This window comes from Kockovaella imperatae (genome assembly GCF_002102565.1).
Source record: "Kockovaella imperatae strain NRRL Y-17943 chromosome Unknown BD324scaffold_2, whole genome shotgun sequence".
NCBI classification, from domain to species: Eukaryota; Fungi; Basidiomycota; class Tremellomycetes; order Tremellales; family Cuniculitremaceae; genus Kockovaella; species Kockovaella imperatae.
In genome coordinates, this window is record NW_019028942.1 from 1,686,150 (window position 1) to 1,711,738 (window position 25,589).

Sequence of the window (25,589 nt, forward strand, 5' to 3'; positions counted from 1 at the left end):
GTAGTCTTGATTTCTTGGTCAACGGCGCGCTCGTAGTCTTTGTAGACATAGTGCATATGCTCTGTCGGATTGATTTTGCCAGACGCGGAATGGTCGTTCCGGATCGCCGCATCGTCCGAACCATCCCCACTTTACATGCACACGCTCATAAAGTGTGGCTATCGACACCGAACCACCTTGACATTGTCCAACATGGGATATCCGCGCACCAGTTATGCGTCCAGTAAGTGCGCAGGAGGGCATGGCTGATGCACAGGGCCTCTTCTCGAGGTGAACGGGGTCAAGGTGGGGGGTCAGGGATCGCACCGCTGACCATCAGCACCGTCTCTCCCAATTCATCGGAGGCACCTATGCCGAGACCAACCTGTCATCCGTCCTGATCAAGGCCCGCTGTGACGATGTCAGGCTCGAAATGTGGTCTGCTCCAGGTCACACCAAGCCCACGTTTGACGAAGCAAAGTCCAAGCTCGATGGAGGTGCGGGCAAGGTCGTCCATCCTGGCGTCAAGTTTGGTCCGAGCTGTGAGGGCCGGGATCTGGGAAGAAGAAACTGATGAACAGATACCAATCACTGGATCAAGATAACCATGACCATTCCCGAAAGCTGGGCTCAACAGCCGGTTGAACTCCATTTTGACCCGTCCTGCGAGGCGATGATCTTTGATCATTCGGGCGATTCTCTCCAAGGTGAGGCACAATTATCATCTCACACCCCCACTGATGTAAGGCATCACGGGTGGGTTCGACTACAATCGTCGAGTCGAATGGATTGTACCCGCCGCCGAAGTCGCCCAAGGCAAGTGTGTGAGGTATATCGAGGTCACAGCGAATGGCATGTTTGGTTTGCAGCCCTCGGATCAAGCCGATGTGAGATTTTGGTCCGGACAAATCACTGACTTTTGAGCCCAATGTCTATTACACGCTCAAAACAGCGGACATTGTCCTCCCCAACATCGAGGCCCAGGCCCTGGCCCACGACTTTGAGATCCTCCAGCAACTCGCCACGACTCTGCCTGAAAAGTCGCCCGTCGGAAACAAAGCCCGAGCCGTCGCGAATGACATTATGAATATGTGGCGAGGTCGCCCTGAAGACGTTGCACGAGGCCGAGAGATGGCGCAGCAAGTCTTTGGCAAAGATTGGGAAGGTCAAGTCTCCGAGAAGCAACAAGATGGGGACGCTTGGGCCATCGGATACTGCCACATTGACACAGCTTGGCTTTGGCCATGGTCCTCGACCAAGCAAAAGATTGCCCGATCGTGGTCCTCCCAGCTCGACCTGATGGATAGATACCCTGAATTCAGGTTCATGGCCACGGCCGCTCAGCACTTTTCATGGCTCGAGGAACTTTATCCAAAGTTGTTCAAACGGGTCCAGGAGAAAGTCAAGTCGGGGCAGTTTGGTAAAGTGAAAGCGACATCGCCCCTGCTGACAAGGAAGAGATCAACGGCGGATGCTGGGTTGAGACGGATGGCAATTTACCCAGCGGCGAGTCTCTCTGCAGGCAATTCCTCTACGGGCAGAGATACTTCAGGTCCAGATTTGGAAAGACTACCGATACGTTGATCCTGCCTGATTCTTGTGAGAGGAGTACCGTAAGAGGAGGTCGAGCTGACTTTAGTCGGATTCGGACCGACTATTCCTCAAATCGCTCGTCTCGGAGGATGTCAATACTATTTCTCCAATCGGGTCGGCCTAATGGCAGTGTGAGCTTAAGACCAAGATACCTCCCCACTGACTCCAGTGACCCCTTCCCGTACACCTCGTTCAATTGGGTCGGCTTGGACGGCTCTCAGCTGCTCTCCCACGTGACGCCCATCACGCGATACGATTCCCTCGCGACCATTGAGGAGATCACTCGCGCTCACTCTGGACACAAGAATCAAGAGTCGTCTCCCGATTCCGTCATTGCGTTTGGACACGGGGACGGTGGTGGTGGGCCACGTCCACTTCTCCTCGAACGTCTTCGACGGGCTCGTGCCGCCGGCCAATTGTCAAATGGGCAGAGTGCAGAGATGCCTCTGGTCAGACAGTGTGCCACACTGTCTGACTTTTTCAAGCATGTCCAAAAGACGACGAGAGATGGGACCGAGCTACCGGATTGGTAGGTGGCGACGATGACACGAAGCTGACTCGCCAAAGGAACGGCGAGCTATACCTTGAAAACATGCGCGGCACATTCACCACGCAGTCCAATACCAAACGAAACTTTAGAAAGTCGGAAAACCTGTTGCGCGAGGCCGAGCTGTTCTCGACCCTGGCTTCGATTCACACGGGCTACTCGTATCCCAAGGAGGTAGGCCATCCGTCATTGGCCTTTTTCCTGACAGCCTAGCGCCTTGACAAGACGTACCAGGCACTCTGCCTCTGCATGTTCCACGACACTCTCCCGGGCAGTTCGATCCGACTCGCAGTGGAAGACTATGATCGCGAATTCGCAAAGATCCAAATGGCAGCGACTGAGATGAAGGACAGTGCCATCCGAGCCCTTCAGAGCAGGACCACTGGATCCACCAAGGCCGTCATCAACACGTTGCCCGGTCTGTCCCGGAGTGAAGTGGTAGAGATCAGCGGAGGCGACTACAAGGTCATCACTGCCGGAGTAGGGGATCTTCACGGCAGAGAAGTGGCGGTCCAAGCGGATCAAGCGGTATCTGGTGGGTCGCCAGCTAGAGCCGGACTCACGCGCAGTCGATTGCATCGAGGGCGAAGCAGTGCTTCAGAACGCCTCGCTACGGGTCAAGATCGCACACGGCAGAATCACAAGCATCTGGGATATCGCCCAAAAGTGAGAGGGACGCACGACGATTGCGCTGACGATCAGGCGCGAGATCCTTTCCCCTGGCTGTACTGCTGGATTCCGACTCCACGAGGATCATCCCGTCGAGGGAGAGTGAGTCAGGCCACATAAAGGTCCATCGCTAACGTCCCAGTGCTTGGCAAATTGACCAATTTGACCTCGACGACTATGATGACCTCGCCTTTTCTTCATGCACCGTTACATGCTCGGGACCGGCCCGAGCTACCGTGGAGTGTCAGTTGAAGATCGGCAAGAGCGATGCGGTCGTGCGCATTTCACTCGACGCCTGTCCGGCTTCCACCGCTGTCAGTGCTCGCAGCCTCCTTCGATTCGACTGCCAGGTCGACTGGCACGAACGACATCAATTGCTTAAATTCACCTTGCCCCTGTCTTTCCATGCGGATTACGCGACGTACGACGCGGCGTTCGGTGTGCATCGACGACCCACGACCAGGAACAACTCGTGGGAGACCGCCAAGTTTGAGGGAACTGGTCACAAATTCGCAGACTACAGCGAGTTCGGTTACGGTGTCGCCATCCTGAACGACTGCAAGTATGGTTATGCCGCTCAGGGGAATCTCCTATCCCTCAGCTTGCTCCGAGGTACGAACTCGCCAGATGGCGAGGCAGATCAAGGAGGTCACCGATTCTCATTCGCCGTCTATCCGCATGAAGGGACTTATGCCGAGAGCGATGTCCAGGTGGTCGCTCATGCGTTCAATAATCCGTTACAAGGTGAGAGGCTTAGATAAATTCTGCTCACACCCTCAGTCGTCAAATCCCCTCTTGTCTCAGACTTTTCGACGCTTCCATTCAGGCTCGAAGGGGCTCGCAACGTCCTCATGGAAAGTATCAAGCGTGGGGAGGACGATTTTGATGCGCATTCATTTGTCGAGCACAAGGGATCCAAGACGGTCATTCTACGTCTTCACGAGCACATGGGAGGTCGGGCGATCACGAAATTGGTCTTGTGAGTGTGTGGCATCATCTGCACAGCCTTTTCTGAAACGCTGTAACAGGAGCAAGATTCAAGTCAGCAAAGCTGAGCTGGTCAACGTCCTCGAGGACAGCTTGGAGGATCTCGACGTCAAGACGGATGAGGAGAGTGAAGAGATTGACCTAGAGTTCAGAAGCTTCGAGATCAAGACTGTAAAGTTGACCCTTGTATGAGTTTGAGTGCCACAATGCAACGCGCCACAGTTGTAAATGTCGGCGTCGCGTCCAGTGCGGGAGGGGGAAACCGTTTGCGGCTATGAGAGCGGAACGAGTATTTACCTGCCTCGTCCACAGCGATCGTCCCTTCTCGCATCTCTCGCCTGATGATCCTATCTGTTTGTGTATCGAGGGAGGATGGAGAAACGTATCAGCGGGTGCATCGCATGTTTATCCGATGCACGATAAGCAAGCAAGCAAGCTGTGCGGGAATTGAAAGACGAGCGGACCAGGCGATGCACAAAGGGAAGTTGCCAATTTGCCCTGGGTTTCAGCCCTATAGCGTAGTGTCAACAGGTCGGACTTAACACGCGAGGAGGATATAAAGGAAGGATAGATATCATCCTTCTTGGTCTCCATACCCCGTATAATCATACTCGCTCTTTTCTCACACCTCGACCACAACCCATACGTATCAACATGAAGTACACCCTCGCAGCTATACTCACGCTGGCTATTTCAGCCGTCGCTGTTCAAGTGACGTTCCCCTCTGAGACGGAAGGATGGGAGACCAACGGTTCTCAGTTGGTCGAATGGAAGGTGAGCAAGTCAACCTCAAGTTTTCGAGCTGACCCAACTCCAGTCCGTTTCTACGGATCCCACGAGCTGTGATATTGAACTCACGACCCCCAACAACAATACGCCCACGACCATTGCCAAAAACGTCTCTGTCGCCGAAGGATCATACATCTACACGCCGAGCTCCCCGCTTCAAGCAGGTAATGGATACAGGCTCAACCTCGTCGCTTCGGGAACCATCTCCATCCTCGCGCAGAGCCCACAGTTCAACGTGACCCAAGGCACGAGGTGAGTAAGGATGTCATGGTTTGCCATTGACGTCTCCAGCACCGTCACACCTACCTCGGGCATGTCGCAAACGTCAACGTCGGCTACTCACACTTCCACCACAACCTCCATGTCTGCATCGGTAAGTCGTCACCTCACAGACCCCCACAAGCTGACCATGGTAGGCTTCTGCGAGTCACACCAGCGGCGCTGCGACCCATCTGACCGCTCCTGTTTCTGGTCTGGCTCTGTTGATACTTGGTGCGGTTGGAGCCATGGCTTGAGACCCCGTCTCACAAGGACAATTTTTTACATCACATACATCAGGACATGCTACAAGTTAATGATTACAAGCCGTCCAGGGGCAACTTGGGGTGCCAATCCCAGACATCCAACATGGGGCAGAGCTCCCTGACGCTGATTGTTTTAAAACCTTCACGTTTGACAATTCTGACAGAACCTCGCCCGAGTCGTTCACTGACGATATTCCTGAACCTCTCCCGACCCGAGTTCCACCAATGATAACCCCACCACTGCTCCAATCTGGATCGCTTCTTCTTTGGCCCGTTCAGGTGCACAGCCACTGGTACCTCGCCAGTCTTGGTATGATGCAGAAGGGACGGGTAGAGCGCCCATGGCGTCACGAGATCGTCTGAAGTGGTCGGATCTGGCGGGTATCGGGTGTTGACAAATTTGACCTGGTCGAGGTCCTCATCGGCAGCCCAAAAGAGTCGAGACCAATAGTCGAGTCGTATCTTCCCCTGACTGAGGAGGACGTTGAAGGCACCTGACGTCAGATGTGAGCCTCAACATGCGCCCACCTTGATCCCCATCAAACTCAAAGTCGTCCCTGTCCAGCACACTGATCAGCTCTGCGTATAGGGTCTTCATGGCATGAAGACGACCGATGATAGACCCTGAATTGGCGTACTGTGGCCGTATGCCGCTAGGACACGTCAGCGTCATCCCCAATGTTCCTCACTTTGGACTGAAGATGCTCAGATCACTCTCGTCGTCCTTGTCATGGTACAGTCCGACGGGTAGCAGGGATGCCGGCGCGCGGAGGCATGTTTCCTGAGAGAGATTTCAGCCCAGTTTACCTCATCGCCATACACTGCTCTTGTCATTCGGCCAACACGACTTCTGAGTCGATGCAATGACGTCCGAATCATATTCCAAGAAGCGACGTGCCATGACTGTCGGAGAAAGCTGAAGCCAAACATCCGAGGCGTCGATCATGACTATCAAGTCATCTTCGGCCATATGCTCAGAGTGTGATGGAGAGGCAAGCAACTTGGCGAGACCTTGCCACATCAGTCTGAGCCAACATTGATCTCTCACCGTGCACCTTGCCGTGGAGAAAATTTATATCTTCCTTGTCCCAGTTGTAGACGATAGGCTCCCAGCCGTTCACAATGGCACTCTCGATACTTCGGCAGAAGCGTTTGTTCTTCTTGGCCGTGGCATGATCCATAGGCATCAGCAAGTGTATCCGAGGAAGGGATCCATTTGAGATGCTAAGAGGTAGGGCCGATCCATTCAGCGTCCGGTATGGCGTCGCTTCGGGCGACCGCAGATGAGTTCTGCCAAGTTCGACACGGTACTCGTACACATGGTAGATGAACAGTGCAGTGACACACAATGGCAGGATCAACACGCGAGGAAGTACATAGAGCAGCTTTTGCGTCCGCAGCAGCATGACTGTCAGTACAGCAGTGAAATCAACGACAAGTGACGAGGACAAAGGCGCCCGCATAAAAGTCCTCGGGGCAGTCTCGCCCGAAGGGAGGTCTAAGTCCCCTTTATGAGCCCCGCGAGCCCTGGGGCCTGATGCCAAGTCCAGGGCGGTACATCCTAGGTCAGGTATCGTGAGACCGAATCAAGCGGAGTATTCCGAAGATACGACATGCGATGGATCAAGGCGTTCATAATTGAGAACGGTCCTTGACGACAGGACGAACGTCTTAAAGCTTCATGCTGATGATCTTACTGATTTGTGGCGGAAATCACGGAAGCAAAAAGCAGGCAATCTGGACCGAAGAGGTGTGTGGCGGAGATTGAAATGAGCTCGTCATGACGGGGTGGTTTGGTCTCTTGGCACAGGCCTGGTGGGCCTGGTGTGGTCGTGTCAGAGGAGCCCGTGGACATTTAGCGAAGACTGATGCCAGTGAAATAGGCTCCTCCCTTCGGCTCTAAGCCCTTCTCTCCGCCTCGGACAGCCAACCCCTTGCTTCCGATCACATGGAATCACATGAGGGAGGATCTGGAAGCCACTTGAATATGCTGGAATCCCATGACCCAGACACCAAAAACCTGAATCTTTTTTGTTCTGACCAATTCGACCCCTCTCGCACCGACAGCCGGGCGTCATTCTCTCAAGTGAATTTGCCACCGAAAAGCTCTGACACCACGCTCCTCACCGAACACTGAAGACATGTCTCATCATCCGCCCGCCGCTTGCCATGATCCGCCAGCTGTGGATCTTTTTCACCGGGAGAAAGAAAAAAGTTTTGAGCAGGTCTTTGTTTGTAGATCGCTCCGAACTTTTTCATGGATCATCGGCGCGTCTTTCGAAACACCGCTCGCTCCTTTGTCACTTTTGGCCCCCCCCCGCCGCCCCGCCCGGTTGAGCCCCCCCGCCGGGAGCTCCGGATATTAAATCATTCCTTGGGGGTGAAGACAGAGAGACACACCAAGAAAAAGGTTTTGGGGGCAAAAAAACAGTCGTCGTGGGTTTGATCGGTTGGGCGATTCTGCCGGGGATCCAAAGCCAGCCAGCCAACTCTGCCACGTGTCAAATTGCCAATTTCGGCGCGCCCCCCTATGTGTCTCCGTCACTGAAAAAAATTTTCATCCTCGACCAGCTTTTTTTTTTTGGGATCCAACATAAAAAGAGCCTTTGTTCTTGACTTCATCGCACCACACCCCTCTCCTCTTCACTCTCAACCTCATTCACATCTTACATTCACACCACACACACACCTCTTGAGCAGTCTCTGGTATCTACACCAGCTGACTCTCCTCCTGAAAAAAAAGGTCGCGCTCAACACTCTCTGGCTGCTATAGACCAGCGACCCGCACACATCTATCCGACCTCACGTCGTCGAGATCACTCAAGCTTCTGTAACCTCCATACCTGAGTGAGTGGCGAGCTCTTTTTATCATACGAACGCCTAGTCTGACCATACGTGACAGAATCATGACCCCCAGCGTCGCTGCACCTACCACCGGACCTATCAAGCCCGGCATGTTTGACATCTCCACCGTTTTCGTCGCCGACAAGGCCAACCGTGACGAAGCCGCCCTCAACCTCGCTGCCTCTACCAAGAAGGAGGGCATCGACTTCCTCGGCTCCATCTCTTTCTCTGATGCCATCATCAAGGTGAGTGCTATTGAGCCATGGTCGCACACCCTGCCCCCCTCCTATCTCTCCTCTCTCTCCCCAAAACGTCCGCTCTTCTTGAAAATTTTTTCAATCCGCTTCGCCGCCCCTCCAATTCAATTTTTGATTCCGCCACTCTTTTGCCACCTTTATCGATATGGCGTGTAATCTACACGTGGCAGTGCCACTGACACCATCCCTCAGGCTCTTGCCGACAAGAAATCCGCTGCGGCTCGTGAAGCTGCTTGCTCTGCCATCTCCACTCTTTGCGAGAACGGAGCTGCTTCCCTCCTCGAACCCTATGTCATCTCCTCCGCCGCCGACAGCCCATTCCCAGCCCTTCTCGAGGCTTTTGCCGACAAACAGGCCGAAGTTCGAGATGCCGCCGTTGCCGCTGTCAAGGCCGTCGTCCAGTCTATGAACCCTTGGGCCACAGGAGTCATTCTCCCTGCGCTTTTGAACCAGATCCGAACCGCTGGAAAGTGGCAGATCAAGACTGGATCGCTCGAGATTATCAACCAGCTCGTCATCTCCGCACCCGAGCAGATGGCTCTTGCCATGCCTGATTTGGTTCCCGTCCTCGCTGAGGCCGTCTGGGACACCAAGACAGATGTCAAGAAGGCCGCCAAGGCGACCTTGCAAAAGGCTGTCGCTCTTGTGCAGAACAAGGATGTGAGTGAAAGGTCGAATTCTCGGAGCTTCAGCTGACCCATCGTGTAGATCGAGAAATTCATCCCCGCTCTCGTCAAATCCCTCCTCAACCCCATTGAGGAGGTTCCCAAGACCATCACCCTCCTTGCTGCCACCACCTTTGTCGCTGAAGTCACAGCACCTACCATCTCCCTTATCGCTCCTCTGTTGATCCGAGGTCTCGATGAGCGAGCCACACCCATCAAGCGAAAGGTCTGTGTCATCGCCGACAACATGTCCAAATTGGTCAACTCTGAATACACTGTCCGACCTTTCCTTCCCCAACTCTTGCCTCGTCTGATCAAGACTGGCGAGACCATTGCCGACCCCGAAGCTCGATCCGTCTGCAACCGAGCCATTGCTACTTTGCGACGAATCGGAAAGGTCCCAGCCGAGTCTGACGGTACCAACCTTCCCGCTCTCAAGGTTGCCGAAGGTCCCGCTCTCGCCACCAACTTTGTCGCCCTCGTCAAGAAGCACGGAGGCGCCACTGTCGAGCAATCCAACCCCGCTCTCTTGTACGCTGGAACCCTCGCTGCTTCCCTCGTCAATGCCCACAACTACGACCAAAAGACCTGGGAGGCCACCCTTCCCAAGTACCTCAACCTCGCTATCCCCCACTACGACTCCATCCCCGCCGTCCTCGAACTCTTGCAGAAGAAGGCCGACGAGGAAGAGTCTGATGACGTCAAGTTTGACGATGAGGAGGAGGGTGAAGACCTCTGCAACATTGAGCAATTCAACTTGGCCTACGGTGCCAAAATTCTGCTCCACCACGCTTCCATGCGTCTGAAGCGAGGACACCGATACGGTCTTTGTGGACGAAATGGTTCCGGAAAGTCGACTCTCATGAACGCCATCATCAACAACCAAGTTGACGGATTTCCTCCTCCCACCGAGGTTCGAACCTGGTACGTTCAACACGACATTGACGGATCCGAGGAGGACATCTCCATCATCGACTGGGTCGCCTCTGACAAGCGACTCAACTGCACCATTGATGAGATCAAGACTACTCTTGACTCTGTCGGATTCGATGAGGGCAAGCAGAAGCACTCTATCGGATCTCTGTCTGGTGGTTGGAAGATGAAGCTCGCTCTTGCCCGAGCCATGCTCTTCAAGGCCGATATCCTTCTCCTCGACGAGCCCACCAATCACTTGGACGTTGTCAACGTCACCTGGCTGATCGACTACCTCACTTCCCTCACCCACTGCACCTCCATCATGGTCTCGCACGACTCTGACTTCCTCAACCGAACGATCACCGACGTCCTCCACTTGAACAACTTCAAGCTCAAGCGATACCCCGGTAACCTCGAGACTTTCGTCAAGCACGTTCCCGAGGCCAAGGCCTACTACCAGCTCGAGGCGTCTGAGGAGTACACCTTCAAGTTCCCCGCTCCTCCTCTTCTCGACGGTGTCAAGACCAAGGAGAAATCCTTGCTCAAGATGCGAGACGTCAGCTTCCAGTACCCTGGATCTCCCGTTCAGCAACTTTACGACATCACCCTCCAAGTGTCTCTCTCCTCCCGTGTAGCCATTCTCGGTCCCAACGGTTCCGGAAAGTCTACCTTGATCAAGCTCCTCACTGGTGAGACCGAGCCCAACAAGGGAGGTCAAGTCTGGAAGCACCCCAACTTGGTCATCGGTTACGTTGCCCAACACGCCTTCCACCACATTGACAACCACCTCGACTCTACTCCCCTCGAGTACATGCTCTGGCGATACCAGACCGGAGAGGATTTGGAAGAGCTCCACAAGGCCAACCGAATCATGACGGAGGAAGAGGAGAAGAAGATGAAGGAGGGATCCACCTACGTCAAGGACGGTGTGAAGCGAATCATCGATGAGATTGTCGCTCGTAAGAAGCTCAAGCAGTCCTACGAGTACGAGGTCACATTCAAGGGCATGTCATCTGCCGAAAACATCTGGCTGCCGCGGACAGAATTGATCGACCGTGGTTTTGAGAAGAAAGTTTTGGAACTCGACACAAGGGAAGCCCAACGTCTCGGATTGATGCGTCCTCTTGTCAGGAGAGAGATTGAGAAGCACTTCGAAGACTTCGGACTCGAGGCAGAATTCACCTCTCACAACTCGATGAGAGGACTGTCCGGAGGCCAAAAAGTCAAGGTCGTTTTGGCTGCTGCCACCTGGAGAAAACCTCACATCATCGTCTTGGACGAACCAACCAACTATTTGGACCGAGAGTCTCTCGCTGCCTTGATTGCTGGTCTCCGGTCGTTCGAAGGTGGTGTGTGCATTATCACACATCAACAGCAGTTCTCCGAGGAGATTTGCAAAGAGGTAAGTTCAAACATTAAAATACATATGTGGATTGTTGCTTACAGCTCTATTAGGTCTGGGCAATGCGTGATGGTCACCTGGAAGCATCTGGACACAACTGGGTCGAGGGACAAGGTTCCGGAGAAAGAATCGACAAGAAGGATGGCGCAGAGGATGAGGAGGTTGAGCTCGACGCCATGGGCAACCCTATCGTCAAAGCAAAGAAAGAGAAGAAGAAGTCTGCTGCTGAGCTGAGAAAGGCCAAGAAGGTTAGTCCCGCCGTTGTCGCAGCATAGTCGATCGATTACTAACTGATATTTAGGACCGTATGGCCAAGCGCAAGGCCGGTATCGAGGTCTTTACGGACGACGAACTCTAAACCATTCGCTCCTCCGTGCGAGATGCTCGTTCCGTCCAACCGTCGATACTGGGCTCTGTAGATGCTTTTCCCGCACTGCAGTGCCGCTCGTTTGGGTCATATAATAATTTTTGTGTACTCTCTCCAAACCGTTAGACGTCTTAGAGTGGTAGACCGTGTTTGTACATTATATCTCGTGTCAGGTCTTCACAGGACTGGCTTCTCTGATGATTTGACGATGCATACCCGTTTCAGACAGACATTTACCTTGTTCACTTGTTCATCGCCGCGAATCATCTGAAGTGCATGCTCTGCATCGGTGCGCCGTCACAAGCGTTGTGTCAGCCTATGCCCTACTGGTATTGACAGGATGAATACGTCCCATGCCCGTCCTCAAGCAACAGCGAACAACGAAGACTTGACCTTGTCCAATCGATCTCGCGCCAGGTCCCTTTCCTCGACCAGACCTCTTACTCTCGTCTGCTCAATCGCTAATTGAACTTCAAATCTTGCGACCTCTGTCTGATGTTCGCTTTCACATCTCGCCAGTTGCCTCTCCAGGTCATACATTCGACCTTTCTGTTCATGATTCTGCGACCTTGCCGCGTCCAAAGCTGTCAGGGCGGCGGACAGCTGATCCTGAAGCTGGTTGAGGTGAGTGTCTTTAACAGCCACAGCACTGGACGGTAGGGCCAATCGCTGACTCGAATTGGACGAAGTGATGGTGATGCTTGGAGTCCTCGATGTCTGTGAGTAGGTCGATTGACCTGAGCTTGACGAAGAATGCGATGACAAGGGGATAGACGAAGGGACTGCGCCGGGTCGCAAAGACGACAAGTACGAGGCCTCCTGTACCCCTGACATTCGCTGTAGTTTTTCGTCCATCTCGAGCAGCGTATGCCTGAGCAGTGCAAGCTCTCTAGCATCTCTTTCAATCTGCTTGTCCTTGGAGATCAAGAGGTCGTGCAAGGAGTCGACAATGGTATGCACTTTGGTATTGGTATTGGCGGGCGGATGTCTCGACTCCTCGGTGGATCGTCTGCCAGGTGAGCTCTTCATATTGGATTCGGGCTTGTTGGAACCAAGCTTGAGCAGACTGCTCAGGCTTGTAAAGCTAGCACTGCGTTTCGCCTTGCCCCCACTGCTCATCGATGGAGACAATTCGAATGAGCTCCGATCCGCTTCGAGGGCGAGATTAGATGATGATTTGGCTCGATGGAAAAGGCCCAAGCCGAAAGAAGGGGACGGTGACATGGCAGACGTGGATGATCGAGGTCGACCGGTGGGCTCGCGGGTGGTAGACTCGCGCGGGGATTGATCCGTCGGTGAGGCTGACAGCGGAGGGGACAGGACATTCATCGAGGACCATCGATCGGGTGGGGACAGAATCTGTGCCGGGTCTACTGCCGGCTTGCTCTCCATCGACGGCCGACCACTGTAGGGCGAGTCTCCCGCTGTCGCGCCTCGAAGATCGATCGGAGACAAGAGTCGTGGATCGTACGGAGAGCATGAAGAGCTGCTCATCGATAGCTCCTCCGAGTCATCTTGCAACATCTTCGCACTCAAATCTCCCCAATTCTTCAACAACCATGCCAAGACAACTTGACTGTCATTGACTAATGCAGAGATCTTGTCACTTTCACTGGCATCGGATCCTCTCCCAACGGGCACAGGACCAAGCCCGCTGATGCCTTTGCCTCGCGGTGCGCAGACCGCAGGACCAAAGATGATGGAAATGGAGTCAATGTTGAGGCGATTGTCTGGGAACAGAGGCAGTTGACCGAGAAAGGCGAGAAGGTACATGAGGAGCGAAAAGTGCGGAGGAGGCAAGAGTTGAAGGAGAAGCTGAGCTGCAGTAATTTGAGCTTCTGGACTGAGTGGTGGTGGTGTTCCTGGCTCCCCTGGCACCGGGTCTGTCGCGCAAAACTTGAGCAGTGCGGGGAATATCGCTTCATCGAGAATGGGCTCGGGTAGATCTCTGACGTAGCGCTTGATCAGTCCGGTGAGGTTGTGTACAGGTTCGCCATCGAGAGGTACCCCATCACCGTATAGAGGTGATGTGTTATATGTATCGATTAGGTGTGATAATCGATGTCCATCGCCGGCGAGGCGGAATATCCCAGGCTGTGACATACCTTGCGGATCAGCGGAGACGCGGTAACGGACTCACCCCTCCGGTAGATCTCCTCGGTCACTGTGAACATCACCAACGGCAGATCATGCTTCTGACCACCGATCAAGGATGTACACCATGAGCCGTTTGGTGCCTCGTTTAGTGCCACGCCAAATACGGGTCCGTCGTCAGTTGAGAGAGACTCGATCAAAGGTGAAGAGGCCTCCTCCGTAACTCCTCGTTTCCCAAAATGCTTCCAGAGTCCAAAGACCCGCTTTCCGCCCCGATCAGAAGACGCGGATCGGGAATGACCTTTGGGCGCATCTGCTTCAGCCGTATTCAACTGTGAACCACTGGTAGATGCCGAACTCGTTCGTCGACCCAATGACCCTCCATTTTCGCCAGGCGGATAAGCTCCAAATCCCTTCTCGTGAGCCGCATCCACCCTTGCCAAGAGTCCGGGTATGTCAATGACATCTTGGAGATCTTTCGGCTCCTTCCCCAGTACCTCGGCGAGCTGATTGATCATCTTGAGTCGGGACGAAATGTGTGGCGGGACAGCCTCTCGTGACTCGGTCGAAGAATCAAACAGATAGGTCTTGATCGCGGGCAGAAGACTCGTGAGCCGAGAAGTCGGACTGATCGTTGGCATCGCTGGAACATCAGCAGTCGCCGGATCGGGGCGCGTAGTGCTGGCGGCTGCGCTCTTGGCTCGACTGCGTCCTTTGATCGGTTTAGGCGCTTTGCCAAGGTTCATTGTGGAGGCCGGATGTCTGAGCTGCCTGCGAGGCGTGAGATGGGGGATCTGTGACTCGTCATCGCTGCCGCTCAAGACTGGCACAGGTCGTCTTCGAGGCGATTGTGGCGCCGGACCCGATGCTCGTCGGACCGGAGGGGATAGACCATTCGAAGGGGTCTTTCGTCGATGGCTCGCCTTGGGCACAGGAAGCGACGAGGGACTATTGGGACTGGAGGCGATGGTAATGGGCGATTGTAGTCTAGGCGAGCCTCTAGCAGTGAGGCCCGGGGATGCTGGCTGAGGGATACGGGAAGCGATCTTCGAATGAATCGTAGCGGGTGGGCCAAGTTTCGGCGTGTCAGGAGCTGTGGTTTCTGTCATTGTTGTTGTACCACTAATCTTTCGACCATTCGGCCCCAGAGGTGAAGGTGGAAGACCCCCAAGGCGAGGAATCTTGCTGGGACTCATTCCTGTTGTTTGAATGACAAGATCATCAGTTAACCCCCTCGGTCAGCGGTGAGAGTTTGCAAAGAGAAGCGAGCAAATGTCAGCGAGATCGATTGACTACAACCTTCAGACGCTGATAAACAACAAGTGGACCCTTTCAGCATACTGGTGCGACATGAGTCTTGCACTCATAAGTCTCAGTACGAGGCTGGCGGGGGTGTCACCCGCGGACGGCCAGGTGCAGACCGGACGCGGACCTCGCCGATATTTTGATCCACGTGACCTGAAAACTGCCACATTTGATTATGCCGAGTCTTCTCTCTCCATTCGATGGTCCGTTGATGCGATCACCAGGTCTATCAGTGCTAATTCCTATCGAGTATCGAGGTGGATCGCTAGTTGACAGCTTGTCATAGAGGGCCAAGATGTCGTCCGAGTACCCTTCGTTCTTCACGAGCGAGGAGATGTCGCTCGTGCAGATCTACATACCCTCAGAGACAGCACACTCCACGATCTCAGAGCTGGCGGAGCTTGGCGTTGTTCAGATCAAGGACGTGAGCAGCTTGTCACATACAGCTTTCTGACATTCCTCTACCCAGCTCAATCCAAGCGTATCGTCTTTCCAAAGACCTTTCACTCCGCGTCTTCGGCGACTTGCGGAAGCAGCCAGGCGGTTGAGACTTTTTGAAGGTCAGATCAAGTCTTTGTCACCGCCGTTGGGGATCCCGCCGCTCAGTGCGATCCCTCCTTTCCCCACTGTTGGACCTCGGGCTCAGAACGCATACGATGAGCTGGAAGAGAGGCTTAAAGAGCACGAGAAGAAGCTGAGCGACATCAATCGATCATTCGAGGAACTCAGCAAGCGTCGTGGTGAATTGGAAGAAAAGTCTAGCGTTCTCAAGGAAACGGCAGGCTTCTTCAACGAGGCAGAGCACCGACACACTGAGATTCGCACTTCATTCGACGATGGCGATGGCACACAGCCACTGTTGGAACACGCGGCGGAGTATGGCACTCTGCCAGGCGATTCCGGTTTGAGCGGGTTCGACCTCGAGTTCGTCTCTGGCACCATCGAAAGAACCCGAATGCCCACATTCGAGCGCATTCTTTGGCGAATCTTGCGTGGTAACCTGTACATGAACTATGCAGGCAAGTCACAGGCTCTCATGCTGAAGCTTTCACTCATATCACCTCAGAGATCGAAGAGCCCTTCGTCGATGCTACGTCCGGGAAGGAAACCGTCAAAGACGTTTTTATCATCTTTGCTCACGGTGCCGAGCTGCTTGGGAAAATTAGAAAGGTCTCCGAATCGATGGGTGCGACGTTGTATACCATCGACTCGTCTCAGGACAAGCGGGCAGACGCGCTTAGAGAAGTCAGCACTCGACTCGAGGACACGGATCAAGTCCTCAACAATATCAATCAGACCCGCCGAGTCGAGCTCAGCAAGATCGCCGAGAACCTCGAGGCATGGAAGGATGCTATTCGTCGAGAAGAAGAGGTGTACAAGACGATGAATCTGCTCAGCTACGATCAAGGTCGAAAAACATTGGTGGCGGAAGCATGGTGCCCGACTCGAGACCTCACCAATATCCAGCTTGGACTTCGACGAGCCATGGAGACGGCGGGCACGTCCGTGCCTGCTATTCTGTCCGAGCTCAGGACTCATCAAACACCCCCAACGTATTTCCAGACGAACAAGGTCACCGAGCCTTTCCAGGCCATGATGGATGCGTATGGTATCCCGACATATCAAGAAATCAGCGCTGGAACCATTGCCGTTGTGACCTTTCCATTCCTTTACGGTCTCATGTTCAGCGATACCTTCCACGGATTCTTGGTCCTGTTGACGGGAGCAGCTCTGATCTTTTACGAGAAAAAGCTCAGTCAGAAGAAATTGGATGAAATGCTCGGAATGCTATTCTTCGGACGGTACAATCTCTTACTCATGGGTATCTTCTCGATGTACGCAGGTTTCATGTACAACGACTTCGCTTCCAAGTCGGTGACTATATGGCAAAGTGGATGGGAATGGCCCGAGGATGCCAATGGAACGGTTGCTGCGGAAAGCACCGGCAAGGTGTATCCCTTTGGGTTGGACCCTGCTTGGAATGGCGCCGTCAACAGCTTGCAGTTTACCAACAGTTTGAAAATGAAGCTCGCCATCGTCATCGGAGTTCTACACGTGAGTGCACTCTAAGGAGGTACAAGATATCGAGTTGACGCCATTCAGATGACCTTTGGTATCTGTCTCCAAGTACCCAATCACATCCGATTCAAGCAACGAATCAGCATCTACGTCGAATTCATCCCCCAGATTCTCTTCCTCTGGTCCATCTTTGGCTACCTGATCGTGCTCATCATCGCCAAGTGGGCTACAGATTGGTCAAAGTCAGCGACCGGCCCACCAGGGCTGCTCAATCTTCTGATCGGAATATTCTTGTCCCCAGGCACGGTTGATCCAGCGACTCAGATGTATCCAGGACAGGCGTTCGTTCAAGTCACTCTACTCTTGATAGCCGTCGCTTGTGTGCCGGTCCACCTTCTTGGCAAACCATACTTCCTCTATCGCGAGCATCAACGGGTCGTAGGTCAAGGCTATCGTGGCCTCACTGGGCAAGAAAACGGACATCCCACCTCGGACGTGGACGAAGATGAAGAGGATGGAGTTGGACAGGCCGTCGCAGATGAAGGCCACGAGGAGCATGTGAGTGTCTGCTGTCGTCTGCTTCTAAACAACCAAAGCCCTGGGATTTTGCCGACATCATGGTACACCAAGTCATCCACACTATTGAGTGAGTCATAAATGTGCCGATATCGTCCTTCGCTTACAAAACTGCAGATTCTGCCTCGGCTGTATCTCCAACACGTGAGTGCTCCCCGCCACATGTCACTCACCTTCTAGTGCCTCCTATCTCCGACTCTGGGCGCTATCGCTGGCTCATTCGCAACTGTCCGACGTTCTGTGGACCATGACCATCGAGAAGGCTTTCCTTTTCGAAGGGGGCATTGTCGTACAAAGCGTTTTCATTTTCTTCATGTTCGCAATGTGGCTCGCCTTGACAGTTTTCATCCTGTGTTGCATGGAAGGGCTCGGATCGTTCCTTCACGCTGTCAGGCTTCACTGGTAAGTTACACGTCGTCATGTCTAGGCTATCGCTGACGCTCTACACGTTCCGCAGGGTCGAATTCAACTCGAAATTCGCCATGTGTACCGGAATCGCATTCCAGCCGCTCTCTTTCGCGTTTGAAGACGATGATGCGGATGCCTAGAAAGTGTCTCACGCATCTCGACCGTCGTCTCATAGACCATGCATAAGATTACCCGTGATACGCGTGCTGCGGCAAGAGCATCGTGGAGCCAACAACCGGGTGCTGACAGGGAGGAACCGATATCTGCTTCTGAGAGAATCGGTCTCAGTCGGACCACCTCGACTCGCTTAGTGTCTCAGGGAGCTGATGAAGCAGCCATTGCATTCCATGTTTGTGGACCGCTTACCAGTCCACAAACAGAGATAGTCATAGACAAGTCCAAATGCCGCTTTCGGAAACCCCAAAAATCGAAATGCCATCATTCGCGAATGGCCCTTATGTTCATTGTCTGTCAAACCCATCATGCTATAACGGTTCTGAAGCCTCGTCTTATCACCATGGCCAAGATCGTGTATACCTTCCGACTGGCTCTTTACACCATCACCCTTCTCCTTGTCTCCTTTCTCGCCGTGTTCATTGGCATTGTTTGCGCTCTGCTCGGACAACGTGTCAACACAAACTATTATGTCGCGAGGTCATTTTGGCTGATAGCGGGGCCTATCATGGGATGGAAGTTCCAGGTCGAAGGGGAAGAGTACTTGTGGAAACAGGATGGAGCTGAGGGATTCAACGGCGTGGCGGGGAAGAATGGACGGTGCGCGGTGATGCTGGGGAACCATCAAAGGTGAGAGCTACACAGTGACGTCGCTCATGAGTAGCTTTGTCGACATTCTCTATCTCGGTCGAATCTTTCCCAAACATGCTGCGATCATGGCGAAGAAAGAGCTCAAATGGCTACCTGGACTAGGATGGTTCAGTAGGTAGTGGAACATTCCGAGGCTTATCGCAGTGCTCTTGTCGGGTACCGTTTTCATCAACCGGTCCAACAACCGAAGCGCTGTAGCGAGTATGCAGATGGCCGGAGAGGATATGATGAGGAAACGAGTGGGTTATATCTCACACGCAGCCTCGCTTAACGCGCAAGATATCGCTCTGGATCTTTCCCGAAGGGACACGGTATCTTTCTGCCGAGAATGACTTGTTGCCTTTCAAGAAAGGCGCGTTCTATCTTGCGGTCCAATGTAGGTGATGGATCCTGATCCGCACTGACATCTCAGCCGAACTTCCCATCATTCCGGTCGTATGCCAAAACTATCACCATCTGTTCGACGGCAAGACTCGTTTCAGGAGCGGGACACTGAAAATCAAAGGTGAGTTTGTTGGAGGATCGTACGGTGCTCATTGCAGTCCTCCCGCCAATATCTACCGTTGGCAAAACCACGGACGATGTACCAGAGCTCATGAATCAGACTCGAGATGCCATGGTGGCTGCTCTACGTGAAATCTCAACGCCTACCGCTACACCTCGATCGTCTTTCTCCCGGAACGACTCGCCGACTCCTCTTCTCCATGGCGATCATGCCAAGACCTACGCCGCTGTAGCCGCTGCAGATCCGGACGAGCGAGTATCAGAAGAGACCCCGCTGAAAGGATCTAAGCGGAGCAAGAGACTTTCGGTCGCGTGAGTCGGAGGGGTCGTATCATCCATCAGTAGCTTATAATGTACGATGTATGCAATCAGTATGGTCACCGATTTCTTCTTACCCGTTGCTGGTGGCGTCGAAGGACATGTGTACTCGCTGGGGATAGAATTGATGAAGCGGGGTCATAAGGTGGGCAAGCCAGTCAGCAGAAGTTTAAATCTAGGTCATCGTCATCACACATCATCATCCGCCACGCACTGGAGTCCGCTACATTTCGACGCTGAAGACGTATTACTTGCCGATCCAACCCATCGCCTCCGAAGCCACATTGCCCAATTACCTGCTCCTATTGCCATACTTGAGAACCATCCTCTTGCGCGAAAAGATCGATCTGATCCATGCGCATGGAAGTCTGTCATCTATGGGGCACGAGGCGATCTATCACGCTCCACTGTTCGGAATAAGGACAGTGTTCACCGACCACTCGCTCTTTGGCTTTGGTGACGCAGTAGGAATCTTGACGAACAAACTGCTAGCGGGAGCTTTGCGCAATGTAGATGCGGCTATTTGTGTCAGTAACACGGGGTGAGCGTGCTGCAAGGGATTCAGCTGACGTGCAGACGGGAGAATACCGTCCTAAGGGGTCAAATCGAGCCTCAACTAGTCTCTGTCATCCCCAATGCGTTGATCCCAGAGAACTTTCGCCCCAATGCACGACCTTCTCTTCCGACGGATCAAAGTGAGTTTGTAGAGTCCGCTTCGCTGACGCCAGTCACCATCGTCGTTATTTCTCGATTGGTCTATCGCAAAGGCATAGACCTGCTGGTGGCATGTGCTCCGCATATCTGCGATCTGTTTCCAGAGGTCAAATTCATCGTCGGTGAGTATGAGCAGGAAAAAGGCTCTCGCTCACTCTAGGCGGTGATGGACCCAAAATGGTCGAATTGGAGCAAATGCGGGAAAAGTATCAGCTTCAAGACCGTATTGAATTGCTCGGAAGCGTGAAGCCATCCGAAGTCTGCAACGTGAGCCTCCTCCTCGGCTCGTCTGAAATTGTCAGGTGCTCACAAGGGGCCAAATCTACCTCAACACGTCTCTCACTGAGGCGTTCGGCATCAGTATCATCGAAGCAGCGTGTGCAGGGCTATTCGTAGTCTCTACGCGAGTAGGGGGTGTTCCAGAGATCCTACCGGGAGACATGATAGAATTTGCCCGAGCAGATGAGGATGGCAAGTCTACGATCCTCGATGAGACTGACGACCAGATGTTGTCCGTGCTCTTTCACAAGCCATTCGAGTCATCAAGTCTGGTGCCCATGATCCTCTTCAGGCTCACGAGCGAGTCATAGGGATGTACGAATGGTCCGATGTGGCGGCCAGAACGGAAGCAGTCTACAATCGGGCACTCGATTCGCCTCCAAAAGACACCTTTGAACGCCTGGCGAGGTGCGTGACCTCTCGGAACCTGCTGATTCGCAGATATCTCAGCTTGGGACCTTTCTTCGGACCGATTCTGTGCTGTATCATGGCCGTGCAGCACTGGTTCTTACTCTTCCTGGATTTGATTCAACCTCGCGACACGGTAGAGCGAGTAGAAACCCAATGGAGCGTGGAAGAGTTTGCAAAGGTTGTCCATAGCTAGGACAAGTCCTGTTCTGGCTAGTCCAACAAAAAGCTTGCCCGTATCCCGTCTACGGAGTGCATTCACGAAGGGACGGCAATGATCCCCCACGGCTCGTCTACCTGTAAGACCTCGCAATCTCTCGGATCGGGCTCTGGTATACCTGTGGAAATTTGCGTTTCGACACAAGCCAGGTCCATGGTTTGGTCCACCACAAGGACAGGATGGTCTGACCGTCAGAAGGACAGCGACACCATTCGACTCACGCCAAATACCCTGGTGATAGCTTATTCCGATCGACGAAGGTACCCGGAAAGCTTTGACTGTCTTTGGATCAGGCCGGTCATCCTTGCCATTCAACGCGACAATGACTAGCATTTCCCCTCCGGGCGGCAAAGCATCCTCGCCCTTACCTCTCCACTGTAGTGTCAGCGCGGGCTGGCCCATCGACTAACCTCGCCTTTACCCATGGGTATGAATGCCTGGCTGGTGCACGGGTGCCTCTCTAGAATCTTGATCGGGAATGGTAGACCCCTCTTCAATCCTTCTTTTGGTGTGGCTCTGAAGACCGACACTGCCGTTTGAGCTGCAGCTTCGACCGGATAAGAATGACTGATGTCTGCCAACCGAGCATACTTTTGCGTCAGGCCATGAGGAGCGGGTTGGAAGTCTAGATCTTTGGGTCGCGTCCGTTCGTTGGGATATTTTCTGATAACTTGACCGTAGGGAGCAAAGCCGGATGCGGTGATCACTTCAGGATGCATGAACCCGTGATCGGAAAGGTCATGTTCTTTGTTTATCGGTGGCATTAGGGGTTCTTGTGTGGCTTCTGTGGTCGCTGTGAATGGAGAGATGCGAATGTGGCAGAACGGCTGGGGCGGCACTATGACTTCGCAGTCATCGACGCTCCCATCTCCAATTTGCTTCATCGTCAGCACAGCTATGAGTCGTGACCTACTGCCTCGATTAACGCATAATCAAGAGGCTACATATTTCAGCACGCGGATGACGACGCTACTCACTCCATCCAAAGTGTAGCAGTAATGATCTGTCCGTCAACCGAAGCCCTTTTCGTATGAACTCACGCCACGTCCCGACGTCATACGATACGCCCTGTGCAGATGTCGCCATAAATGCCCGCAGAGTGCTCAGGTCTGGCTTGTCGTCTTTTCCATTACGTGCTACGACGACCAGATATGCCCCACCGGGAGCAAGGGCGGGTTCACCAAGCGTGCCTTTGCCCATGGGAATGAAAGCTTGGGTGGTGTATTTATGCCTACTCGTTAGTCAGACGATACGCTTGTATTCACCTCTCCAGCATTTTGAGTGGGTGGATAAGCCCATCTTTGATATCTGCCTGCTTTTCTGCGTGTGTGAAACCGATGTACAACCCGCCTTTTTGTAGCTTGCCCTCTGGATAATTATGCTCCACCTTGAGCATCCGATGAACTTTGAAGGCGGTCCCTTGGTTGGCAATGGTGACGTGACTGCCTTTCGGCGCAGAAGTCGGTAGCGAAAAGCCTTGAATGACTTGCCCGTATGGCGCAAAGGCTTCCGGTGTAAGGGGGAGTGCGGGGATGGTGAGAGCAGTGGGCGCAATAGTTTGACCCGGAGCGAAGGGATGGCCATAGACGCGAAGCCGCTTCAAACCCCCATCTCTCCATCAGTCTGGAAAATCCAACGCAGACTCACCTGGGAATGTGGTCAATCTGATGTGGCTAAAGACTGTCGACTCGACACCCCTCTCGATATCAAACCAGTGCTGTCGATGGGGACCCAGAGGCTTTTGCGCCACAATTGTTGTCCAACTAGACTCGTTGGGATCGTCCTGACGGATCAGGAACCGAATACGTGCTACACTCACTGAGTCTGACAAATTCGCCTCAACTTTGCACGCCTGCAAGTCAGGGGAGATGACGACTGACGGACTCACGACAGGATAGTTGCCGGGATGAAACGCCGTGTCCACTTCCACCCATCTGAGGACACCTGGACAGCTCATCTTGATGACGACCCATTCACGGCGCTCTTGACCAGCCAGTACTCCTCCAGGAGCATACTTTCCCCTCCCCACTTGGGATCGTCTTGTCTCCCATCCATCCGACATGTCGAAGCCTCTGCCCGGGAGAAGCAGATTGCCAGGGGGTGAAAAGTTGGCATCTGAGCAGGCGATGATACGCGCGCTGGTTAGAGGAGAGAGAAGGTTGATAGGCTCTGTGCTTGATGGCGGGAGACTTTCATATGGTTCCGGTGCCACTGGATCTCCGTAAGCCCGGAAGCGTGCCTTTTGTCAGCGATGCCGTGGCCGCACCTCACCATACCACCGTCCGGGATCATCCGGACCATGACAGCGCTCCACACGCCTCTGGTCCCGATGTGTGATGCCCTGAAGATGTGTCGCTGGTTGGGACCTAGCTCGACTAGCGGAAGGACCTCTTGCCATCGCTCATCGTTCGGACTGAGGTGGCTAGTAGGCTCTGACAGGCTCAATGCGAAGACTTGACTTGCAGGCGCTTCGTTACCCGAGAAGTGAGATGTGTCGATGTCAAAGTATGTCAAGTGAGACAGTTTCGGTGCGAGCAGTATGATGACCCTTGGGGAACATCAGCTCGGCAGTCAGAGCTCGACTCACCAATCAAAAGTTGGATTGTGTCTCCTGCTCTCCCAGCCATCGTATAACGCGCCGTTGGGTCCAAATTGACCTTTCAGAGACGCTGAGGGCTAAATGTCAGCTTGGTAGACCATCGCTAACTTGCTATACGCTTGATCAGATTGTCCTTGCTGGCGAAAAAATCGTCTGAGCAGGACAATACTTTAGCGCCTAATGCTGCAGAGGATACCTCTGATTGGTGTCAGTCACATTCTGCGTCAGGGCAACTTGCCTGTCAGGAAGGGCAGCAGCTCTCTGTCAAAGTCTTCTGTTGGGATGCGTTCTGCCATATCGGGATACAATGATGCGAAGAAAGTATTACAAGAATAAGAAGACCTTATCGATACCAGTCGGGTCGGAAACCCTTCGGCTCTACCCGGTATCACGTATCCCGAGCTATAACCGTCTAAAACCGCCTACATGCGTATAATGACACAACAGATCGACTGATGGCTACAAATTCATCCCCAATTCCTGACCCATCCACACTCTATGCAGCTCCAAAAACTCATCTCGCGAGGACCAGCACCGCAGAAATCGCAGTGCCAAGTCGTGCCGTCGGTTGGCCGGGGTCGAGGAGAGGCACAAGCCTCGCAGGATGATACGGAGTTAGAGTTGATTAAAGTGCAAGTCGGACAGGGCCACTCGGCGGTAGGAGAGCTCTGCTTGAGCTTCACACGTTGATTGCGCTGAATCGTCTGCGAGTCCGCCGACCCTGACGATTTCACAGCAGCCACGGGGCGAGATAATGGCGTTGGCGTGACGATGACCGGTTCGTCATCGTCGTCATCGTCTCCTGTAAGGTCCACCGCGTCTATTCCGACGCTTTCTTGTTGAGCTTTTCGGACCTCTTCTTCGACCTCTTTAGCGTGTCCTTCGTCTGACGGATGACAAGCCTTGTCGTCGCGCATACGTCTTTCCGCCGCCTAGGAATTAGCGGAGCGCTCGAATGATCGTTCTCACCTCTGCCAGGACCTCTTTCATGCTCTTTCCCGCCACACTTGCGCCACCCAAGACACCACCCTTGCCCATTTTTCTCTGTGTATCGAGTCGTTTCTGAGCAGCTGCGAGACCACGAGCCTTGCCCATGTGTTCTGGGACCTTGAGACCGGACAAGTGATTGCCGTTGCCGTGGAAGCCCTCTCCAGAGTACCCTTTTCGCTTGAGTTCGTAGAATTCCTCCTCGATCTCAGCCAGCAGTTTGTAAAAGGAAGCATCGTGAGGTCCATGTTGAATATGTGTGAGCTCATGGAGCATTACTAAGACCAGTTGATCATACTCGTAGAACGTCGAGGTGTTTCCAGGCGGTCTCAATCGGAGATTGATCCGTTGACCGGCATTCATATTGTTGCCAAGAAGCGAAGGGTTGGATGGGAGGAACTTGACGTCAGGCAAGAGCCTCACAAAAAGCCTCACCTCTGCCAGTGTTCCGACTTTCCAATCTCGCTTCGACATGATAGGCTTAACCTGACTGGCAATCTTCTCCAGCAACGGCCTGACACTCATAAGTGATCGGATATGATCGGGTTACTCACCTCGCTTCATCAGATCGAGGACGGTTGGGAAGGTGCTCATATCTTCCGATGAGAGAACCAGACATGACTTCAAGCTGGCTATGTGAAACGCTTGAGCGATGTTGAACAACAATGGCCACCCATCGTCACGGTAGAGATGATGATTCAGCGCTCACAGAAGGGTCGAGAAGACCAAAGGGGAACTTATGTTTACGTAAGCTGTCTCGACTTCAGGTTGCATAAGGCGCATTGCGGCAGCTGC

At 53.5% G+C, this 25,589-nt stretch overlaps 9 protein-coding genes across 9 annotated transcripts; 5 read left to right on the plus strand and 4 right to left on the minus strand.

The window, feature by feature from the left end:
* Nucleotides 1-192: 192 nt before the first annotated feature.
* Nucleotides 193-3,967, plus strand: BD324DRAFT_641148 (alpha-mannosidase; the record flags this gene model as incomplete). The annotated part of the gene is made up of 15 exons (XM_022017399.1): nt 193-227; nt 286-476; nt 561-686; nt 727-866; nt 904-1,404; nt 1,440-1,578; nt 1,619-1,703; nt 1,742-2,101; nt 2,140-2,293; nt 2,333-2,654; nt 2,689-2,785; nt 2,822-2,890; nt 2,931-3,532; nt 3,569-3,767; nt 3,817-3,967. 15 exons carry the CDS (start codon nt 193-195, stop codon nt 3,965-3,967), a joined length of 3,171 nt encoding a protein of 1,056 aa, XP_021874027.1.
* Nucleotides 3,968-4,021: 54 nt separating this feature from the next.
* Nucleotides 4,022-5,142, plus strand: BD324DRAFT_617037 (hypothetical protein). The gene is made up of 4 exons (XM_022014872.1): nt 4,022-4,549; nt 4,593-4,816; nt 4,856-4,937; nt 4,981-5,142. Exons 1-4 carry the CDS (start codon nt 4,430-4,432, stop codon nt 5,077-5,079), a joined length of 525 nt encoding a protein of 174 aa, XP_021874028.1. The 5' UTR covers nt 4,022-4,429; the 3' UTR covers nt 5,080-5,142.
* On the minus strand, nt 5,143-6,750 carry BD324DRAFT_679274 (hypothetical protein; the record flags this gene model as incomplete). The annotated part of the gene is made up of 5 exons (XM_022019033.1): nt 6,137-6,750; nt 5,909-6,099; nt 5,778-5,869; nt 5,617-5,741; nt 5,143-5,582 (listed from the first exon to the last, which is right to left on the minus strand). Exons 1-5 carry the CDS (start codon nt 6,549-6,551, stop codon nt 5,143-5,145), a joined length of 1,263 nt encoding a protein of 420 aa, XP_021874029.1. The 5' UTR covers nt 6,552-6,750.
* A 924-nt stretch (nt 6,751-7,674) lies between these two features.
* BD324DRAFT_617052 (P-loop containing nucleoside triphosphate hydrolase protein) lies at nt 7,675-11,768 on the plus strand. The gene is made up of 6 exons (XM_022014873.1): nt 7,675-7,935; nt 7,991-8,177; nt 8,382-8,849; nt 8,898-11,171; nt 11,225-11,419; nt 11,473-11,768. Exons 2-6 carry the CDS (start codon nt 7,995-7,997, stop codon nt 11,527-11,529), a joined length of 3,177 nt encoding a protein of 1,058 aa, XP_021874030.1. The 5' UTR covers nt 7,675-7,935; nt 7,991-7,994; the 3' UTR covers nt 11,530-11,768.
* Nucleotides 11,750-15,081, minus strand: BD324DRAFT_679276 (hypothetical protein). Its single transcript, XM_022019034.1, has 2 exons — nt 13,679-15,081; nt 11,750-13,643 (listed from the first exon to the last, which is right to left on the minus strand). The coding sequence occupies exons 1-2, from the start codon at nt 14,826-14,828 to the stop codon at nt 11,902-11,904; spliced, it is 2,892 nt and encodes a 963-aa protein (XP_021874031.1). The 5' UTR covers nt 14,829-15,081; the 3' UTR covers nt 11,750-11,901.
* A 66-nt stretch (nt 15,082-15,147) lies between these two features.
* Nucleotides 15,148-18,138, plus strand: BD324DRAFT_617056 (putative vacuolar-ATPase subunit). Its single transcript, XM_022014874.1, has 8 exons — nt 15,148-15,361; nt 15,407-15,956; nt 16,004-16,992; nt 17,041-17,514; nt 17,553-17,602; nt 17,650-17,676; nt 17,713-17,934; nt 17,990-18,138. Exons 1-8 carry the CDS (start codon nt 15,233-15,235, stop codon nt 18,078-18,080), a joined length of 2,532 nt encoding a protein of 843 aa, XP_021874032.1. The 5' UTR covers nt 15,148-15,232; the 3' UTR covers nt 18,081-18,138.
* Nucleotides 18,139-18,457: 319 nt separating this feature from the next.
* Nucleotides 18,458-21,184, plus strand: BD324DRAFT_641151 (hypothetical protein; the record flags this gene model as incomplete). The annotated part of the gene is made up of 14 exons (XM_022017400.1): nt 18,458-18,744; nt 18,779-18,876; nt 18,910-19,004; nt 19,045-19,141; nt 19,178-19,270; nt 19,308-19,581; nt 19,642-19,732; nt 19,767-20,128; nt 20,164-20,282; nt 20,316-20,423; nt 20,462-20,568; nt 20,604-20,772; nt 20,808-20,988; nt 21,022-21,184. The coding sequence occupies 14 exons, from the start codon at nt 18,458-18,460 to the stop codon at nt 21,182-21,184; spliced, it is 2,244 nt and encodes a 747-aa protein (XP_021874033.1).
* A 31-nt stretch (nt 21,185-21,215) lies between these two features.
* On the minus strand, nt 21,216-24,204 carry BD324DRAFT_269449 (allantoicase). Its single transcript, XM_022012335.1, has 15 exons — nt 24,046-24,204; nt 23,920-24,005; nt 23,796-23,884; nt 23,480-23,756; nt 23,097-23,447; nt 23,028-23,060; nt 22,856-22,991; nt 22,574-22,819; nt 22,474-22,528; nt 22,249-22,439; nt 22,186-22,211; nt 22,122-22,148; nt 21,619-22,086; nt 21,430-21,583; nt 21,216-21,392 (listed from the first exon to the last, which is right to left on the minus strand). Exons 1-15 carry the CDS (start codon nt 24,101-24,103, stop codon nt 21,247-21,249), a joined length of 2,343 nt encoding a protein of 780 aa, XP_021874034.1. The 5' UTR covers nt 24,104-24,204; the 3' UTR covers nt 21,216-21,246.
* Nucleotides 23,957-25,500, minus strand: BD324DRAFT_269579 (WLM domain-domain-containing protein). The gene is made up of 4 exons (XM_022012336.1): nt 25,349-25,500; nt 24,777-25,308; nt 24,046-24,739; nt 23,957-24,003 (listed from the first exon to the last, which is right to left on the minus strand). The coding sequence occupies exons 1-3, from the start codon at nt 25,411-25,413 to the stop codon at nt 24,275-24,277; spliced, it is 1,062 nt and encodes a 353-aa protein (XP_021874035.1). The 5' UTR covers nt 25,414-25,500; the 3' UTR covers nt 23,957-24,003; nt 24,046-24,274.
* Between the last annotated feature and the right edge of the window lie 89 nt (nt 25,501-25,589).

Bases quoted from the DNA above. Each gene is read 5' to 3' on its own strand.
- BD324DRAFT_617052 (XM_022014873.1), top strand. From the start codon at position 7,995: ATGACCCCCAGCGTCGCTGCACCTACCACCGGACCTATCAAGCCCGGC. The intron at 8,178-8,381 runs GTGAGTGCTATT...ACCATCCCTCAG, and splicing joins TCTCTGATGCCATCATCAAG to GCTCTTGCCGACAAGAAATC. The intron at 11,420-11,472 runs GTTAGTCCCGCC...ACTGATATTTAG, and splicing joins AGCTGAGAAAGGCCAAGAAG to GACCGTATGGCCAAGCGCAA.
- BD324DRAFT_617037 (XM_022014872.1), top strand. From the start codon at position 4,430: ATGAAGTACACCCTCGCAGCTATACTCACGCTGGCTATTTCAGCCGTC. The intron at 4,550-4,592 runs GTGAGCAAGTCA...ACCCAACTCCAG, and splicing joins CTCAGTTGGTCGAATGGAAG to TCCGTTTCTACGGATCCCAC. The intron at 4,938-4,980 runs GTAAGTCGTCAC...TGACCATGGTAG, and splicing joins CAACCTCCATGTCTGCATCG to GCTTCTGCGAGTCACACCAG.
- BD324DRAFT_269449 (XM_022012335.1), bottom strand. From the start codon at position 24,103: ATGGCAGAACGCATCCCAACAGAAGACTTTGACAGAGAGCTGCTGCCC. The intron at 23,757-23,795 runs GTGAGTCGAGCT...ATGTTCCCCAAG, and splicing joins CACAATCCAACTTTTGATTG to GGTCATCATACTGCTCGCAC. The intron at 22,820-22,855 runs GTGAGTCTGCGT...ACTGATGGAGAG, and splicing joins CAGATTGACCACATTCCCAG to ATGGGGGTTTGAAGCGGCTT.
- BD324DRAFT_617056 (XM_022014874.1), top strand. From the start codon at position 15,233: ATGTCGTCCGAGTACCCTTCGTTCTTCACGAGCGAGGAGATGTCGCTC. The intron at 15,362-15,406 runs GTGAGCAGCTTG...TCCTCTACCCAG, and splicing joins GCGTTGTTCAGATCAAGGAC to CTCAATCCAAGCGTATCGTC. The intron at 15,957-16,003 runs GCAAGTCACAGG...ATATCACCTCAG, and splicing joins CCTGTACATGAACTATGCAG to AGATCGAAGAGCCCTTCGTC.
- BD324DRAFT_679276 (XM_022019034.1), bottom strand. From the start codon at position 14,828: ATGAGTCCCAGCAAGATTCCTCGCCTTGGGGGTCTTCCACCTTCACCT. The intron at 13,644-13,678 runs GTGAGTCCGTTA...CTGATCCGCAAG, and splicing joins CGAGGAGATCTACCGGAGGG to GTATGTCACAGCCTGGGATA.
- BD324DRAFT_269579 (XM_022012336.1), bottom strand. From the start codon at position 25,413: ATGTCTGGTTCTCTCATCGGAAGATATGAGCACCTTCCCAACCGTCCT. The intron at 25,309-25,348 runs GTGAGTAACCCG...TATGAGTGTCAG, and splicing joins CCTCGATCTGATGAAGCGAG to GCCGTTGCTGGAGAAGATTG. The intron at 24,740-24,776 runs GTGAGAACGATC...GCTAATTCCTAG, and splicing joins TGAAAGAGGTCCTGGCAGAG to GCGGCGGAAAGACGTATGCG.